The 16564-nt window shown below is 48.5% G+C and overlaps 1 protein-coding gene across 1 annotated transcript in view; it reads left to right on the top strand.

The window, feature by feature from the left end:
- Positions 1 to 16564, top strand: part of COL23A1 (collagen type XXIII alpha 1 chain) — a 360796-nt gene that overhangs the window by 309283 nt on the left and 34949 nt on the right. The window contains exons 4-5 of the mRNA XM_081502083.1: positions 4351 to 4358; positions 5974 to 6000. Of these exons, the coding sequence (XP_081358209.1) occupies positions 4351 to 4358; positions 5974 to 6000 (35 nt within the window). The remainder of the gene's footprint in view (positions 1 to 4350; positions 4359 to 5973; positions 6001 to 16564) is intronic.

Below are 16564 nucleotides of genomic sequence, written 5' to 3'. Positions count from 1 at the left end.
AAAACAGCAAAATTTTACTGTATTAATAGATCAGAAAAGAAGGGACTGCTGCTATTTTCTGCCTTTAGAATTTTTAAAGCAACATATAAACAACAGAGGGTGTTTTAAAGATACAACCGTTTTGTGCCTGTCTTCATCGTCACCTATTGACATCTTGGAAGTGTTGGGCTATTGTATCCAACTCTGTACTTCCAGTGACTGATACGAATAGTTTATGAGTGATCCCGAAGAGCCTGTGACTTAGATACTAGTGCGGCAGAGAATTGTACACAGTGAAACAAGAGTATTCGATTATCCACAGAAAGAAGGGAGAAGATGGGATTTGAGGTGAACATGGTGAAAGAAAGACCTAAATAACTTGAGGATATCTGTCATCATCAGGAACATTTCTCTCCCTTTGGAGTTCCTTAATGTATAAATCTCAACTGTAAACCACAGGGAGATGATAGTTCCAAGAAAAGATACTTTTGTCTTCTTTGTTTCTAATCTCAACAATTGGTACCACCAGACCGGATGCAGTATTCCTCATTCCAAGTGTTCTTCACTCCCACCTCTGGGCCCAGGAGAACCCTCTTGGTGATAATGATTGTGATGACTAAGTAGGAAAACTGAAGCCATTGCTTCTACCACCATCTTCAGTAAAGCCAAAGACAGTCTTCATGAAGTATGGAGATTCCTCATCAATGTGTTGCAATAGACACTCCCTGTACATCAGAAAAACAGGCTGAGAAGGCTCAAGTTTGAAAGTGACATAAAGGGTCATACTGGAGAGAATAGTAACCAGGCAAGTTGACTGTTTCATTGCTGCCATTGGATTATATCTCAGGACCTTGAATGATGGAGATATTGTTACTCTGCTCAGGATGGTGTAATTTCAAGGCTTCATTTCAATGCTCCCGTAACTGCATATATTTAAATTTTTAACTTATCACAGGGAAATGTAAAATTAATTCATAAAAAATCATCTTTTTCAAGATTTCAAAGGATATGGCAATTTGTGAAGTGCAATATTTTGCTTATTAAATGGCTTTTTTCTTCCTCTAATTCTGCCACCTCTATCTGTGTTATCTGCTATTAATGAAATCTTGTGCACATCCTTTTGGATTTATTGATAAATTAATATGCATGTCATTTTGGGGGTATGTATATTAGCTACAAATTTTCTATGTGGTAAACATGGTTTATATAGATTAAATTTATCTGACTAATTTGTAGAAATAATTGCAATAAATTGAAACTGCTAGGACTAAGGATACCCAAATTTTATAATTTTGAGTCCACACTCAGAATTTGGACTGAGTTTGAACTTAGAATTATAGATTATATAATTAAATTATAATATACTTTTCCCTACTATATATGTGGAACTTCATCAATCTTGTCCCCCAGTGTTTATATGGGTATGTTTCCTGAAACCACAAATGTTATGTTTTTAATCTTTGGCAATGTGATATTACAAAGAAATTGCTTTTCTTGTATTTTCATTCAGCTCAATAATCTTCATATATGCTTAATCCTTACTAGTCACTTGTGTTATTTCATTTTCTTCTGTTTTTTTTTTTTTTTCATTTTCCTTGGTATATCAGTGTCTTTGTTACTGGTTTCTAAGAATTCATAACTAAAGATGGTAACGATAACCCTATATGCAAGACAGAATAAGAGACACAGATGCATAGAACAGTCTTATGGCCTCTGAGGGAGAATAACATTGAAACATGTATATTGTCATATGTGAAACAGAACGCCAGTCTAGTTTTGATGCATGAGACAAATGCTCAGGGCTGGGGCAGTGTGATGGCCCAGGGGGATGGGGAGGGAGGTGGGTGGGGAGTTTGGGATGGGGAACACATGTGGACCCATGGCTGGTTCGTGTCAATGTATGGCAAAAACCACTACAATATTGTAAAGTAATAATCCCCCAACTAAAATAAATAAATTTATTAAAAAAAATAAAAAGCAGAGACATTACTTTGCCAACAAAAAAATAAATAAATAAGAATTCATAACTAGGGATGTTAGCTATTTTCATGCAATGCAAATGAAGTACTATATTTCATTTCCATCAGTTTACCATGGTGTTTTGTATTTTGGTTGTATATTCAAATATAATCATGTTGTGTTTTAAAAAAAGAACAAAGAACCTCAAATAAGTCAGGGATACATTCTTTCAAGGTTTAAAAATAAAACAAATCATCAGGTATCTGGTGAGTCAGTATGGCCTGACACCTGTCTTATCAAAAGAGTACCAGCATTGGTGTCCCAGGAGGGGATGCATTTGTTCTTTATTTTTAACATGAACAGTCTTTACTTCTGGTCAATGCATCCTTTTCTTTAATAATTAAAGCAGAGGTACAGTGTACTTTGATTGGCCATAAATAGGATGTTTTAGTTAGCAGAAAATCCAAGTTAACTCATAAGCCAGAATGACTTCCCCATACCTCAATATGTGAACATGTCTTCTATCAGAGTTAACCAAGCACGGAGTAGGCCAGGTACAGGGGAAAGTGCGGACAGGTGTGTGCGTGTGGCATCAGAAAGGTGATGGTAAGTCCATCTGGTGGCTTTTCTCTTTTTGGTAAAACAGAGAGTGGGGCAGTTGTCTGAAAGTGAGATACCAGCAGTACAGATGTCCACATGGCCAACAATCTGCCCCACCCCTAGTCTAGATTTAGGGTATGCACAGAACGCACCCCACCCCCAATCAGGTTATATTCTCAGACATGAACACCTCATGCATCAGTTTTTGAAGTGAAAAATCTTTGTCTCATCTCTCTCCTTCCTCTATCCCATCACCTCTTCACTCACCCTCCACCATTAAATCCATGAGCAAGTTCTGTCTGTCCTCACTGGCAAGTCCATCTGACTCAATTTTCTTCATCTCCTCTGCCAGTCCCCAAGTCCAGGCCACTGTCACCTACAGGGGGACAACTGCAACACATCCTGAAGCCCACTTTCACCCCCTCGAATCACTCCTCTGTGCAGAAACCTTCAGTGGCCCCCACTGTGCTTCAGATCACACCCTCCACCCCCAGATGATGACATGGAAACAAGACACTGTGGTCTGGCTGACTTGCCTTCTCCCCAGGTCTTCCCCTCCTGCAGCCTGCTCGGCTTCACCTGAACCCTAGATGCCCAATGACTTGGTGTGTTTGGAGCTTTTCCCTCCCTCTTCCTCTGCCAGGTAACCATGCCTCACCCTCTGGACTCAGCCTAGCCTCCCATCCCAAGTCAGCCCAGTCTGGCTCTGGTCTCTCATGATGGGCTGGGAGCTTCCTTCCTGTGTCATTGTTTTCTCAAGTATCAATCCATCCAAGGAAAATTCTGTGAGTCAGATCTTGGCCTCTTTCACCCCTGGTGCCACTACCTGCACCCAACGCTGATCCATCAAAATGTGGGGGTGGCTGACTGCCGAGGGCCGCCTCTGTGTTCTGGCCTCACCCTCCAGACTGAGGTCTGGGGTTGAAGAGGAGCAAGCAGAGGAGTCACTGGTTGGGCGGCACTGTGGCTTTTTGTGGAATATGTGTAGGATCTGAGAGTCGGGAGACTTCCTTCAGGCATAAGTTCCATCCCTAACCGACAATGTGTCCTTAGACAAGTCACTTCTTTCTCTCTGAGCCTCTGCATTGTCATCTGCCACATGGGTATGTCTGTCATTCCTCAAAGATTACTGAGTAGGTCAAATGCTGTCATGGCTGTACAGTGTGGTTTGTTCATTCTAAGGTGAGGAACACCTGCGTGTTCTCCATGGGGCAAGTCTCAGCTTGCTGCACCAGCTTTACTGAAGCTGCCACCTGTGCTTCTAGACTGGCCCCCTTCAAATTTCCCTACACACAGCCAGGCTTAGCACCGCTAACCCCAGAGCTGGGCTATGGGCCCCCTCCACCTCCTTACACATCTGCTCAGCCACACAAGCACAGGTCCAATGCCTGTTAGGAGTATTCTCCCCTCTGCCCAAAATGTTTTCTTTCTCAAGTATCTCCCTTTCCACAGAAATGAACCAACCCCCATTGAGCTCCAAAATGTATTCTTCAAAAAGGAACAGATCTGATTCCTACCCTGCCTGCCAAAGCCCAACACGGGTGTGCCCCAAGCAGGAAGCAACAGCAGCCTCATGTCATGAATGCATGAACCAAAACTTGCTGGATTGTCATAACCACGCACATGCCCATCCAGTCCCTCCAAGGACAGAGGTGCTTCCTCTGCCCTGACACTTGGCTTTGGGGCTGACAACAGCATCAAAGCCTTGCAAGGAGGGGTGACCGGGAGCTGTGCAAGGAAGGGGCTGGCTGGGGTGAGGGGACCCTCTCTCCCTTTGATACTTACTGTGGCTTCTCCAATTGTGTTTTGCAGGTCCTCCTGTAAGTGTCCTGGATTATGTTCTCTGCTCCTGAAAGATAAGATATTTTGTTTTCTCTCTGTGTAGCACTTCTATGAAAAGAATATTTGATTAGAGAGGTGTATTCTTTAAAAAGAAAATTCAGTCTCAGCCAAGGGACATGTTCTTTTGGCATTTGTGGATGAATGCAAGTACCGGATTCCATGTGCTTGACTTGCCCGGTGAAGCATCCTGTGACTATTTTCCTTCCAAGAGAGCTGGCACAAGCCTAGCTGCTCTTCATCAAAATCTCTGGCTCAAGTTTTTTAACTTGGTGCACAGAAGTGCAAGCACCATGCCTGTATTTCCTAACCCTTCTGCAGCAGTTGATCTGTGTAAACATTTTCATCTCACGTGCTTTGGCAGAAAGGACTCTGGAGTCAGGCAATTAGGTCAAGAATAAGTGGGGCTTAACCATTAGATTCTGGGGTCTGTTTTCCTTCTTTGCCAAAATATTTGACTCTCTGTGTTGGGCAACAGAGACCTCGAGAGTACAGCTGGCCAGTAAGCATGCTGAGTTGGAGAAGGGTGTGAGGGAGGGGGTGGCTACTGGATCCACAGCAGCCCCAGAAATCCCATTCCTTTTCCAAGACCCATGACAAGTCTGCCTTTGATTCATCTTGGCAATTTTTCAGAGCCTGATAAATCCCAATGAATTCATTCAAGAAACACAATGACGGTTTGCTTGAGCCAAAATTAATCTTCTAAAGGAATTCCTTTCAGATGAGCAGCTTCATTTTTACTTCCACTTAACCATGATTCATTTCCCAATCCACACCCTTCAGAATCTGAACATCTTGGTGCATGTAGTAGCACCCCGTTGAGGAAGAAAGCTGGAATGTGTAGATTTATGGGCCAGGAGCAGTTTTACGCAGTTGAATCATTCCGATCATGTGGAGGCTAGCCTGTATGAACTCGCCAAAGTGCAGAACACAGAGGACTATGGAGCAAATTTGTCTTGTTGTGTGTATGTTTGTGTTTTTTAACTTGACTGTAAAATGACTAAGCGAATTAAACAAATGCAGAATTCTCAAGCTGCACATGGCAAAGACCCCACGGGATTCTGGAAGGTGGCTCCATAGCTCCCACGGCAACTGAAAGTGGAGGCCGATGTGTGCTCCAGTGTCTGGGCAGCCGCTACTGCAAGCACATGGGGTCAGAGGAGCATCTGGTAGCAGTCAACGTGCCTCCATACCTCTGACTTCCAAAGGCTGTCTTCTTCGGGTCACCCCATTCCCAGGGACAACAGGCAGGAAACCCATGAGGCGCATGAAGGAGCGTTGTCCATGGTAGCTAGGATGCCACCCCCTAGAACTCCACAAGGTCCTTGCCATGTGCCTCGGCTGACGTGAGGAAGACACTGTTGTGTGTGCCCTGCCGAACCCTCCAGCCAGGTCAATGAGGTGGGGACTAGGTGCTCCATCCCCCAGACCCATTGGAGCCTTGCATTCCCCCTTGAAGGAGTCCATCAGCAGCCTCTGCTGCAAACCCCACAGACACAGGGGCAGGGGGATCTGGGGCCCTGATTGAGTTCTAAGTGTTGCCATATGGTTTTTCTACCGAAGGTCTAATTATTAATGACATATTAATTACCACAGGGGCAATCGGGACGAGATGGCTACCCGGTAATTTGCCATTTATTTTTTTTTCTCTCTTTGCCCTTTACTCTCTAGCCAATCTTCTTCCTCTGTGCCTTTAGTTAACTGTCTGCACCCCTCTCCTCCCCCTCCTCCCCGTCTGCTCCTCAGTGGCCACAGTCACTCTGTGGATGGATTAGCGTTAGTTCTGTGGAGATGCAAAAGGTGCAGGTCTGCAAGGCCCTGGCCTGGCAAGAACCGTCTGCCCCTCCAGCGGCCCTGCAGACAAATCAAATAGCCTTCAAGAGTCTCATGGGCATGCTGAGACCACCCAACACTGCTCTTCCCAGCCAGCGTGTCAGCCCTGAGCCCAGGGTCCAGTCCTTGACCGTGGAGTGAGTGCTCCCCCACGGGCTTGGATGCCGTCCTCTTCCCAGCAAATAGGAGACTCCCTGTCCCAGCTCCCCAGGTGCTGTCACCACTCCAGAACCGGAGACTGGTTGGTTCCCGTTTGGCCTCTTTGGTGTCATTGCTTCTCAGATCTTTTACAGTTAAACCTAAAAGCTAGCTTATACCTGGAATGGACGTCCCCAGCCTGGGCCGAGTGAGCACCACAGCAGAAGCACGGTGGCAGGAGGTTGTGCTGCTGTCCGGTCCTGCCCGTGACCGCAGCATCCAGAAGTCCTGATAAAGAAAGAGCAGGGGGTGAGCCCAGTGAAGGGGGATACACCAGGACCATCCTGTTGGGAGACACATTTGTTCTGTGCCTCAGGCCAGGAGGATGCAGGGAGGGTAAACGTCGATAGATTCAGGGGCCTCTCTAGCGGCCAGCTCTGTCCACACTCAGGATGGGCTGGCAGGGGAGGGCAGGGGCAGAAGGTGGGTCCCCCAATCTTGCAGGAGTCGCCTTCCCAGGAGGCTGTGGAGGGCAGTCCAGCCCCAAGCATCAGGGAGACCTGAGCATGGATTCCAACACTGCTGTCTCGTATATGGGTGACCTTGAGGAAGGCTCTGGCCCTCTGTGAGCTTCAGTTTCCTGCTCTGTGACACGGGGTGATTCAAAGCCACCCTTACAGCATTAGAGCTGAGATTAATTAAGACAAAGGAGGTGAGAGCTGCACAAAATGTGTCACAAACCTAGCCTACAAGACTTGGTGGAAATTTAGGGGGCATTTCACTCATGTCTGGAGTGGTCCATTCTGAGTCCAGAGTAGAGTTTGGAACCTCCTGGCTGGCCAGGGCAGCTCCCCCGGCAGCAAGCAGCCTGGACCCTCAGATTAGAAACACCCAGCTCTGCGTGGGTTAAGAAGGAAATGTGAAGCCAGCCATGATCCACCTTCAACCCGCAGGAGCACACAGCAGGTCAGGGCACCACCACCTCCCCAGCAACTTTTCCTGATGAGGCAGGAAGGAGTCAGGCCTCACATTGCCAGACATGGCAGCTAGAGTCTTGGGGAACTATTCTATTGCTAGAATATGTCACCTTCATGTCTTGGGCCTACCCGCTTCACTAGCCCAGGAGCTCTGGAAAGTTTCCGACAGAACCCCTCCTGGCATTACCTTGTTACCTTTTACACTCCAGGGTTACTTATTTTTTTTTTTGCTGTGCTGGATCTTCATTGCTTCGCGGGCTTTTCTTTAGTTTCAAAAAGCGGGGGCTACTCTTTGTTAAAGTGTGTAGGCTTCTCACTGCGGTGACCTCTCTTATTGAGGAGCACAGGCTCTAGGGCACGCGGGTTTCAGTAGCTGCTACACGTGGGCTCAATTGTTGCGGTTCCTGGAGTCTAGAGTACAGACTCGGTAATGTGGCGCATGGGCTTAATTGCTCCAAGGCATGTGGGATCTTCCCGTACCAGGGATTGAACCCATGTCTCCTGCATTGGCAGGCAGATTCTTTACCACTGAGCCACCAGGGAAGCCCCAGGGATGCCCGTGTGCAAAGGGGAGTGAGTGATGGCTCTTCCTCAATTGCTGTCTCCTCTGAGCACATGACACCCAGAGGTTCTTTCTCCCTGGCTGTGAGCATCAGAGAGGCTGCTGGCCAATTGTGGGAGTCATTTAGCCCGGGTAAGGAGCAGGGAGCTCTACACCAGCTGCCAGAGGGTCCAGTCTACCTCCCACAGAGCCTCAACTCCCTCTGCCACTATCCCGGCCCTTTCTCCCAGGACAGAGCAGGCTGTGGGGGTGGTCAACAGGCTCCGTGGGTGACGGGCCAGAGTCCCCCTGCAGAGTTCGGCAGCTGGGAATTGAATCCCACTCACTAACTGTGAAGCAGGGGCAAGCCTCTCAGCAGCACTAAGAATCTGTTTCCTTCCATGTGAAGAAGAGAGCTGGGATTAGGTCAAGTGAGATCACAGTAAACGGTGGCCAAGTGAGTGGGGCTGTTATGGGGTGGCAGGAAATTAAGCCTGGGGTTTGGGGCTTCCCTGGTAGCTCAGCTGGTAAAGAATCTGCCTGCAATGGAGGAGACCTGGGTTTGATCCCTGGGTTGGGATGATCCCCCGGAGGAAGGCATGGTAACCCGCTCCAGTATTCTTGCCTGAGGAATCCCCATGAACAGAGGAATCTGGCGGGCTGCTGTCCATGGGGTCCCAAAGTTGGACACAACTGAGCAACTAAGCATATAGTGTGTGAGGTTTTTGGTGCTGAGCCCGGGTCAAAGACAGGGTCTGTGAATTTGAGGTGGGGAGGCCAAAGGAGAGGTATGTTCACCCGGTATGAAGTTGGGAGGTTTCTGGGAAGGAAGCAGGTTAGAGCCCAGCAAGCCCTCCCCAATGCCTGTTTGCAGGCAGCACTGGAAGTCTGTGCCCTTGGCCCCTTAGGCTCCTTGTCTCTGGGCAGCCCCGAGCAGACTGGGCCAGGTAAGAAGCTGGTATCACACCCACAGTTACCCCAGGGCTGGGTTGCTCCTTTTCCTGAGGTCACCCAGCCCCAGGAGTTTGCATGCAACTCCTCCCTTCGGACTTCCCACGTGGCGCTAGTGATAAAGAACCCACCTGCCAATACAGGAGACATGAGAGACACGGGTTGGATCACTGGGTCAGGAAGATCCCCTGGAGGAGGAAATGGCAACCCACTCCGGTATTCTTGCCTGAAGAATCCCATGGACAGAGGAGCCTGGCAGGCTGCAGTCCATGGGATCACAAAGAGTCGGACAAGCTGAAGTGACTTAGCATGCATGCAGCATTCCACACAGATCTGGGCATCTGCCTTAGCTGGGCTGGCCTTGCTTGCTGCTGAGCTCAAGGTGTTCATGTCTCCAGTGCCGGGAGCCAGTCAGCTCACCCAGCTGTGTGCTTCTGAGCACCCTTGTTCCAGCATGCCTCAGAGGCTGTCCCTTTGGTGGGCCCCCAGGGTTAAGGTGACACCCTGCCTGGCTTCCCCCCATAGGAGGGAAGCAGACCCACGTGGGCGGGGGGAGGTTGGAAGGGAATTCTGCAGGCTCAGGGGTCCATGTGTTTTAGGCTGAAATTCAGACCTCTTAGCTGACGGAGGGCCTGGCTCCCAGCCTGGGCTCTGCTTACAGACCGTTCCATGTGGTCACCTAGGAGTAAGGTGAGAAGAGAGTAAAGGAGATTACCCCCATCGTTAACTTGAGCAGAGCTTTATATACCTTCTAGCGGGCTACCAACAATAGGTTAAATAAGCATTTCAAAGCTGTAAAAGTTTTACCGAAACCCTGAGAATGGTCAGTTTTAGAAAAAGTTTTAGGGGCTTTTTTCTGCAATTTAGTAAACTTCAAGACCAGCCTCAAGGAGGTTTTTCTTTTCCTTTGTGCTAAAAACATGTCACTTCCTAAAGGGAAGTAAGAGCAGAGTTAAGCAGGGTGGCTGTGGTGAAGACTGCCAGCTGCATGTTCTGGGTTAATCCAGGGTGCCCCTCTCCACCCCGTGAGGAGAGCAGCTGAAACTAAGTCCATATGTGGACCCAATAGGGGCAGCAGAGGGACAGGGGCATAGAAGCTAAGTATGTACATGGGGCAGGTTGTGGACCGAAAAGGGCCTGTGGTCGCCTTGTCCACAGTCTCCCTACACAAAGGCCAGCCTGTCCTTTTCTACGGCAGGGGTTCATGAATAGCTCTCTGCTGATGACGAAAGAAGCATGTTTTTTATAAAAACCTTCCCAAAATAGAGAAAAGCACAAAAAGAAAAAAGCAATTATCCATAATCCTACCACCCACAGATAAGTCCTCTCAATATTTTGGTGTTTGTTCTTCCCATACTTTTTGTGTACAAGTTTGTTTTTATTTTTATTATTATAAAAATGGGATTACAGTGGACATACTTTTTTGTGACCTATTTTTTTCACTTAATATAGAATGAGGCTTTCCTACATCATTAAGAAATTTTTATAGAAAGTAATAGCTGCATAGCATTTTACCATATACGTAATTGATTTAACCAATCTCCAAGTCATGTTATTTATATTGACAATCTTTCACTCTTGTAGTCAACATGATGGGAATAAATCTAGGCTTATTTCCATAATTATCTCCTTAGAATAAAAGTCTAGAAGTTGACTTGCTGGCCCAAAGGCTTTTGATGTGTACTGCCGAATTGCCCTCCTGGAGGCTGTGCTAATTTACATTCCCACCAACAGCACATGAATGCTACATGTTTCCCAAAGCCCTGGCCAATCAAGGGTATTATACTTTTAAATCTATGCTAATATGATAAGTAAAAATTTATGGATGTGTGTGTAAGTATGTATCTTGTTTTAATTTCGGGTGTATTTTCATTAGAAGCAATCACAGATGAAACTAGTTTTGATAAAATTTGTGTAATCCTAACTGCCATCTGGTGGTAGAACTTGGAATTGCAGGTATAGAATTTCAGGAGAGCACCAGGTATTTAAGAATTTTCAAATTTCAATTGATCCAGGGACAGCAGACATCATGAAATGAGCAGCACAGGGGGAATTTTAAACTCAGGACATTGTCAGTCCAAGGTGGGGCTGGCAGAGGAGCCCTTGACACAGCACTCTTACATTTAAGAGTAGTAATCAGCATTCATGTTGATAAAGTGAGTTTGTCATCTCATAAATAGCAGAATTGGCTCTGCTCAACAAATCCAAGAGGTGTGTTGTATATGAGGGTAGCATGAAGAGAACCAGACCCAGTTGCAGTCTCTGGGGAACTATGGGGGAAGGGTAGCCAACAGCCAATTTACCATGGGATAGAGAGGAAAGGACAACTAGGGGTCACTGTGGCCTTCCTAGAGGTTTCTTATCACAAATTCTCCTTTTTCCTCTCCAAACTGTGGCTTCTGTCTAGGACAAAAAGACTTGTCCCTCATGCAAGGCTCACTATTGTCTACATCTTGACTTTGGCATAGAAAAAGTCTCACCATCTCCTATTTACAATATCAAAACCCTCACATTTCCTCTTTTTTTTGGTATTTGGACTTTTTGACTCTTGACATTGAGCTTTAATGACTTTTGGGTTTGTTTTACGCCTTCAGAACACAAATAGTTCTTGAAAATGTGTATTTAGTAAATTTTCCAGAGCTTAAGATTTGTGATTTTGAATGTATGAGGAGAGTGATAGGTTGTGAGGCCAGAGGCACATAGAAATGATGAAGCCCATTGAGGGCCAGTGGTGCAGAGTCCCTGGAATAGGGGAGTGTGCCCACTTCAGAAACACCAGCAGCCATCGTCTCTATGCCAGACAGTTTCCTGGGTCTTCGGACTAGCACCAAACCAGAGTGACAAGGCGCCACCCTGCAGTGATGAGGACAGAAACAAAGTAAAGAAACCAACCAAACAGTAAAATGTCCTAGACAGAGAATAAAGCAGGGAGCGTGATGAGAGGGCTGACTGGGTGGGATAATGTGGATTAAGTAATCAGAAAGCTCTTGTGGAAGATGACACTTGAGCTGAAACTTAAATGATGAGAAGATATCACAGTTTGGGGAGATGGTGAGAAATGCTCCTGGCAGAGAAAGAAGTGCACAGGTCATGCGACTGGAACAAGCGTCAGGTGTCCAGAGTATGTGTAAGGCCAATATGGCTGGAGTGAGTGAGCAAGTGCCAGGAAATGGTAGAAGGGGGAGTTGGAGAGGTCTTCAGGGCTGCATGGAGTAGAATCTTGTAGGTCATGGTGAGAGGCTGACCCAGGCAGGAGGCCAAGAAAACTTGGCTCTGGGTTTACTGAAACCACCTGTCCACAGGGGCAGGCTGCCTTGACAAGAGCTGGAAGACTCTCTCCTTCCAGTGCTTAGCCGTTCAGTCATGACCAACTGTTTGTGACCCTTTGGACTATAGCCTGCCAGGCTCCTCTGTCCATAGGATTTTTCAGCAAGAACTGGAGGGGGTTGCCATTTCCTCTTCCGGGGGATCTTCCCAACCCAGGGATGGAACCTGCATCTCCTGGGTCTTCTGCATTGGCAGGTGTGTTCTTTACCTGCTGAGCTATTGGACTGTCCACTTCCATCCCTCCCCCCCTCCAGAGGCTTTTCCAACATGCCAGGGACTGTAAGGACTGTAACTGCATGGACTGAGTGCTTGCTGGAGACATGCTGGCCCATGGTCACACCCTGAAAGATTGATGGTCTTGAACTTACTGCACAGAGGAGGAAGCTGGGCTCAGTCCATGATAGGACTTGGCTGAGACACCAGACCCACCCTCATGGCAAAGCCTGAATTAGCACACAGTCTGCAGACTCTCCATCACACCAGCCACCCTATCAGTAAGCTGGCTGCGGCAGCAGATCAGGGCTCAGACTGTGTACTGGCAGAAGGGTCTTTCTCCTCTCATCACCCAGAGAAACATATTTAGAGTGAATGTTCTCCTCCTCATCCCTGTTTCTATCTGGCCCTTGGATTCTCACCCCATTCCACCCCCACCCCCCATTATCAAATTGTTAGGACCCTTTCCTGCTTTCCATTAAAAAAACAAACAGAAAACCAGGTCTAACTTAAAGAAGAAAATTTCTTCATTCCATCTTCTCTCGTATTCCTCATCCATATGTCTGTCAAACTCCTACTCATCCCTCAAAACAGGCCCCAATTATTAGAAATTGGTGGTGGCAAGGCGGGGGGAAATCTTCCTCACGATGAAATGTCTAACTCCATTTCCCTGGCCAGGAGCAGCTGAGGGAAGCAGGGAGACCACAGCCATAACTGACCCCCTCCCCACCCCTGCCCCTAGGCATCCACTTAGCCCTTCTGTCCGCATTTGCAGTGTGAGACTTGGCCTGGATGAAAACATGAGGGATCAGATCTGTGCAGCACTTCACAGTGTCAGAGTACATCCTATCCCTGGACACCACGACTAATGCCCATTTTGTGGACTGAAAAAACTGAAGCTTAAAGTGGCCCTGCCACTTTGCCAGATCTTACAGTGGCAAGCACGAGGGGCCTGGCTTCCCCCTGAAGCCTCTGTAGACCTTCCCACACAGAGATCTTTATGGCACAGTGCATAAGGCTGTAATGCAGCCAGACAAGGCCCTGGACCCCACAGAGGAAGGAGGAGCTAACTCCTCCTGGGACAGGGGAGGCCTCAAAGAAGAGGGACAGTTTTGAGGGATGAGTAGGAGTTTGACAGGGGAACAAGGTAGGTAGGCATTCCGTGCAGCACCATCACGGGCCCAATGAAAATGGCAGGGGACGAAGTGTGGTCCATGTGCCAGTGGACAGTGACTCTGTGGAAGGGCAGGAAAAGGCAGGAGGATGACGCTGAATGAAGGGCCCCCACTCACCCAGAGGGATGAAGACAGATGTATATATTGGAAAAGCTTCCCTGGCTACAGGGCAGAGACAGGGGCTGGGTGTTGGGGGGAGGTCCAGACAGAAGGTGGCTATCAATATCAAGCGGCTAAAACAAGTCCCAGTAAGGATGAAATGAGAGAGGGAAGAATGGAGAAGAGAGGGCTGGCATGAGTTGCAGCCTGACTCTGACAGGTGAAGAGACCAAGACCAGAGCTCCTCATGCTTGGCAGCAGCCAGTTCCCCGAGCATCCTCTAACCAGAGCAGGGGTGGAGCATAAACAGCTGCCCATCACGTGCAGAGTCAGTCATCGGGGGCATCGACAGCCTAGGCCCCAGGAGACCAGCACAAGCCCCGAGCTGAAATGCGGGATAGGAGACAGAGCCTCTGCCTGGGACCAATTTTGAAACGAATAACTCAGTTAGACTGTTTGGAATTAATCAAATGAACAAAAAAAGGACCACCAGGCACCATGCATTCATAGGCTTCTTTGCACCCTCATAGTTCAAAAACAGCTTTGATTGTAGAAATGTAATTAGTTAAATGATTCATCTGCAATATCCCAAATTCATCTGTTTTTAGACTCCAGCATCCTACATCTCATTATCATCTGACCCCTGCAGGGCTGCTCCCCAGTTCTCCAGATTCTGGGTGGAGCAAATGAAAGCAGATTTCCTGAGCAGCCCCTGCTAATGGTCCCCAGATTGGAACCTTGGGGAACCACAGTTGGGCCCCAGGGAAAAGGTCACCATGCTGACTTTCCCTTCCCCTTCCCCAGGGTCCCCTCAAAAGCCCAGTACAGGTGCTCCTGGACCTGGGCTCCTTGCCTTGGACCCATGTCCCTCAAGTATCTCATGTGGAGCAACCAAAAGAACAGAGGGTTGAGCTGCTGCTCCTGCCCCTGGTCTCTAGAAGCCCTACTTACCCTTGGAAGCATTTTGCGTCTTCCAGGCAGTGGTCCAGGAGCCCCCTGCTCCTATTACAAACCTCCAAGGGAGATACCATCTTCCCATGTCTAGTTCTGGGATTGCTCTCAGCAGGGGCAGCCCATGGGAGGCCAGCAGAGGTTTGTCTTACTCTTTGCAGGTGTTCCTGTGACAACATCTTTGCAGAGTGATGCCCTCCAGGCTGGTCTCTGACCCCCTTTCCCCTTAGGCAGCGAAGCACCCTCACCCCATTGCCAGGAAGAGCATGTTCACAGACCTGCACTAGGCCACTGGGGCAAACTCAGGTCTTCCAAGTAAGTAGACTTGAAAGAAAGCAGTTATTTGAAGTATGAAGCTGGTCCACACAGTATCCTCCTGAAATCAGTGACTGGCCTCTGTCCTGCCCATGCAGTGGAGAGAGAGTGGGCTTTGGGGCTCCACAGACCATGTGACCCTTCTTCAGGCATTTGGGGAGCCAATTAACTGACCCCGTGAGAGCCCTAGCACTGGACATACAGATTGGGTTCAGTGAGTGACAGTTCCTGCAACCATGGTGATCACCGGCCCCAGCAGGGGGAGCCCTTGAGGCTGAAGGAGCCCCTCCCAAGCCAGTGTCCCCAGCACCCAAGATGTGGCCCAGAAGGGCAGGAGTCAGCTGGTGCCCATCACAGCCTTTGACAGGTCAGGAGCGCCCTCTGGTGCTCCCAGGCCAAGCACTGGTGCCAGTAGGGAACTTTGTAGAAGAATTCACTTGGCAGTTGGTTCACTCAACAAATATTTATTGTGTCCTCACTTTGTTTGACATTTGGGATACAACTAGTGAGATATACATCCAGGGCCCCCCCCCCATGGAGGCGGGGATTGAGTGGGAGAGAGAATCAAACTTCAGGGCTGAGAAGGTGCAGGTTATTACAAGTGTCTGTGACCCAGGCCAGGCTTGGTGGGGGTCAGGGCACCATCCAAAGGAAGAGAGGTGTGAGCCGAGTTTGGAAGGCCAAGGAGGGGCTTACAGATGGCAACTTCAAGGATAATATCCAGGGAGAGGGTGCACCCAAGACAGGCCAGGCTGGGAGGGAATAGGAGAGTAGGGTCAGGGCGAGCAGGCCTAGAACACTCAGCTTCATTGACAAGTTGGTTGCCTCCGCAAAGGGGGCAACAAGGTGGAGAGAACTTGCAATAGCATCCAACCTGGGAAGGTCCAGGCTTAACAGAAACCTTGCAAATCCATCAGGTTGCCCAGGAAGCAGTGAGTTCCCTGTCACTGGAGGTATGCAAGCCTGTGCTACACAACCACCCTTCAGGAGGGGCTTCTAGGGAGAGATTGGCCCCAGTGGGTCATCTCCCTACAAAGGCAGGTCCTTCTACTCATGTGTGTGCTAAGTCACTTCAGTCATGTCCAACTCTTTGCAATCCCATGGACTGTAGCCCACGAGACTCCTCTGTCCATGGAATTCTCCAGGCAAGAACACTGGAGTGGGTTGCCATTTCCTCCTTCAGGGGGATCTTCCCAATCCAGGGATTGAACCCATGTCTCTTAGATCTCCTGCATTGGTAGGCAGGTTCTTTACCTCTAATACCACCTGGGAAACCTTTTTGGGCTACTCAGACCCAAATTCGGTGGGACAGGATGGCACAAGCCCATCTGGAGAAGGGGGCACTTCAAATAGTCACAGACACCCTTCAGAGGCAGGCCTCTTGAGGGCACTGGATCCTCAGGGAGAGTCACAGTGGGGAGGGGAGGTGACAGGGAGACAATGCAGTGGGTCAGTTACTGAGGAACTGTGTGGGCTAAGGAAAAGGTGAGGAAGACTTCTCAGAGGTGGCATGTGGGTCTAGAAGGAGTATCGTGGGGGCAGACAGGGGGTCCTTGAATGTCAGGCCAAGGGGAGTTGCAGCTCTGCCCTGAGGGTGAGGGTGAGGCCGTACCAGGTGCAGCCGGAGGGAGATGGTGAGGTGGGAAGCATGCAGGGTTTAAGCAGGA

This window comes from Giraffa tippelskirchi, chromosome 6 (assembly GCF_054371585.1).
Source record: "Giraffa tippelskirchi isolate mGirTip1 chromosome 6, T2T-mGirTip1v1.2.pri, whole genome shotgun sequence".
NCBI classification, from domain to species: Eukaryota; Metazoa; Chordata; class Mammalia; order Artiodactyla; family Giraffidae; genus Giraffa; species Giraffa tippelskirchi.
The sequence above is the reverse complement of the archived record's forward strand: the minus strand, read 5'-3'. Positions and strand labels throughout refer to the sequence as shown.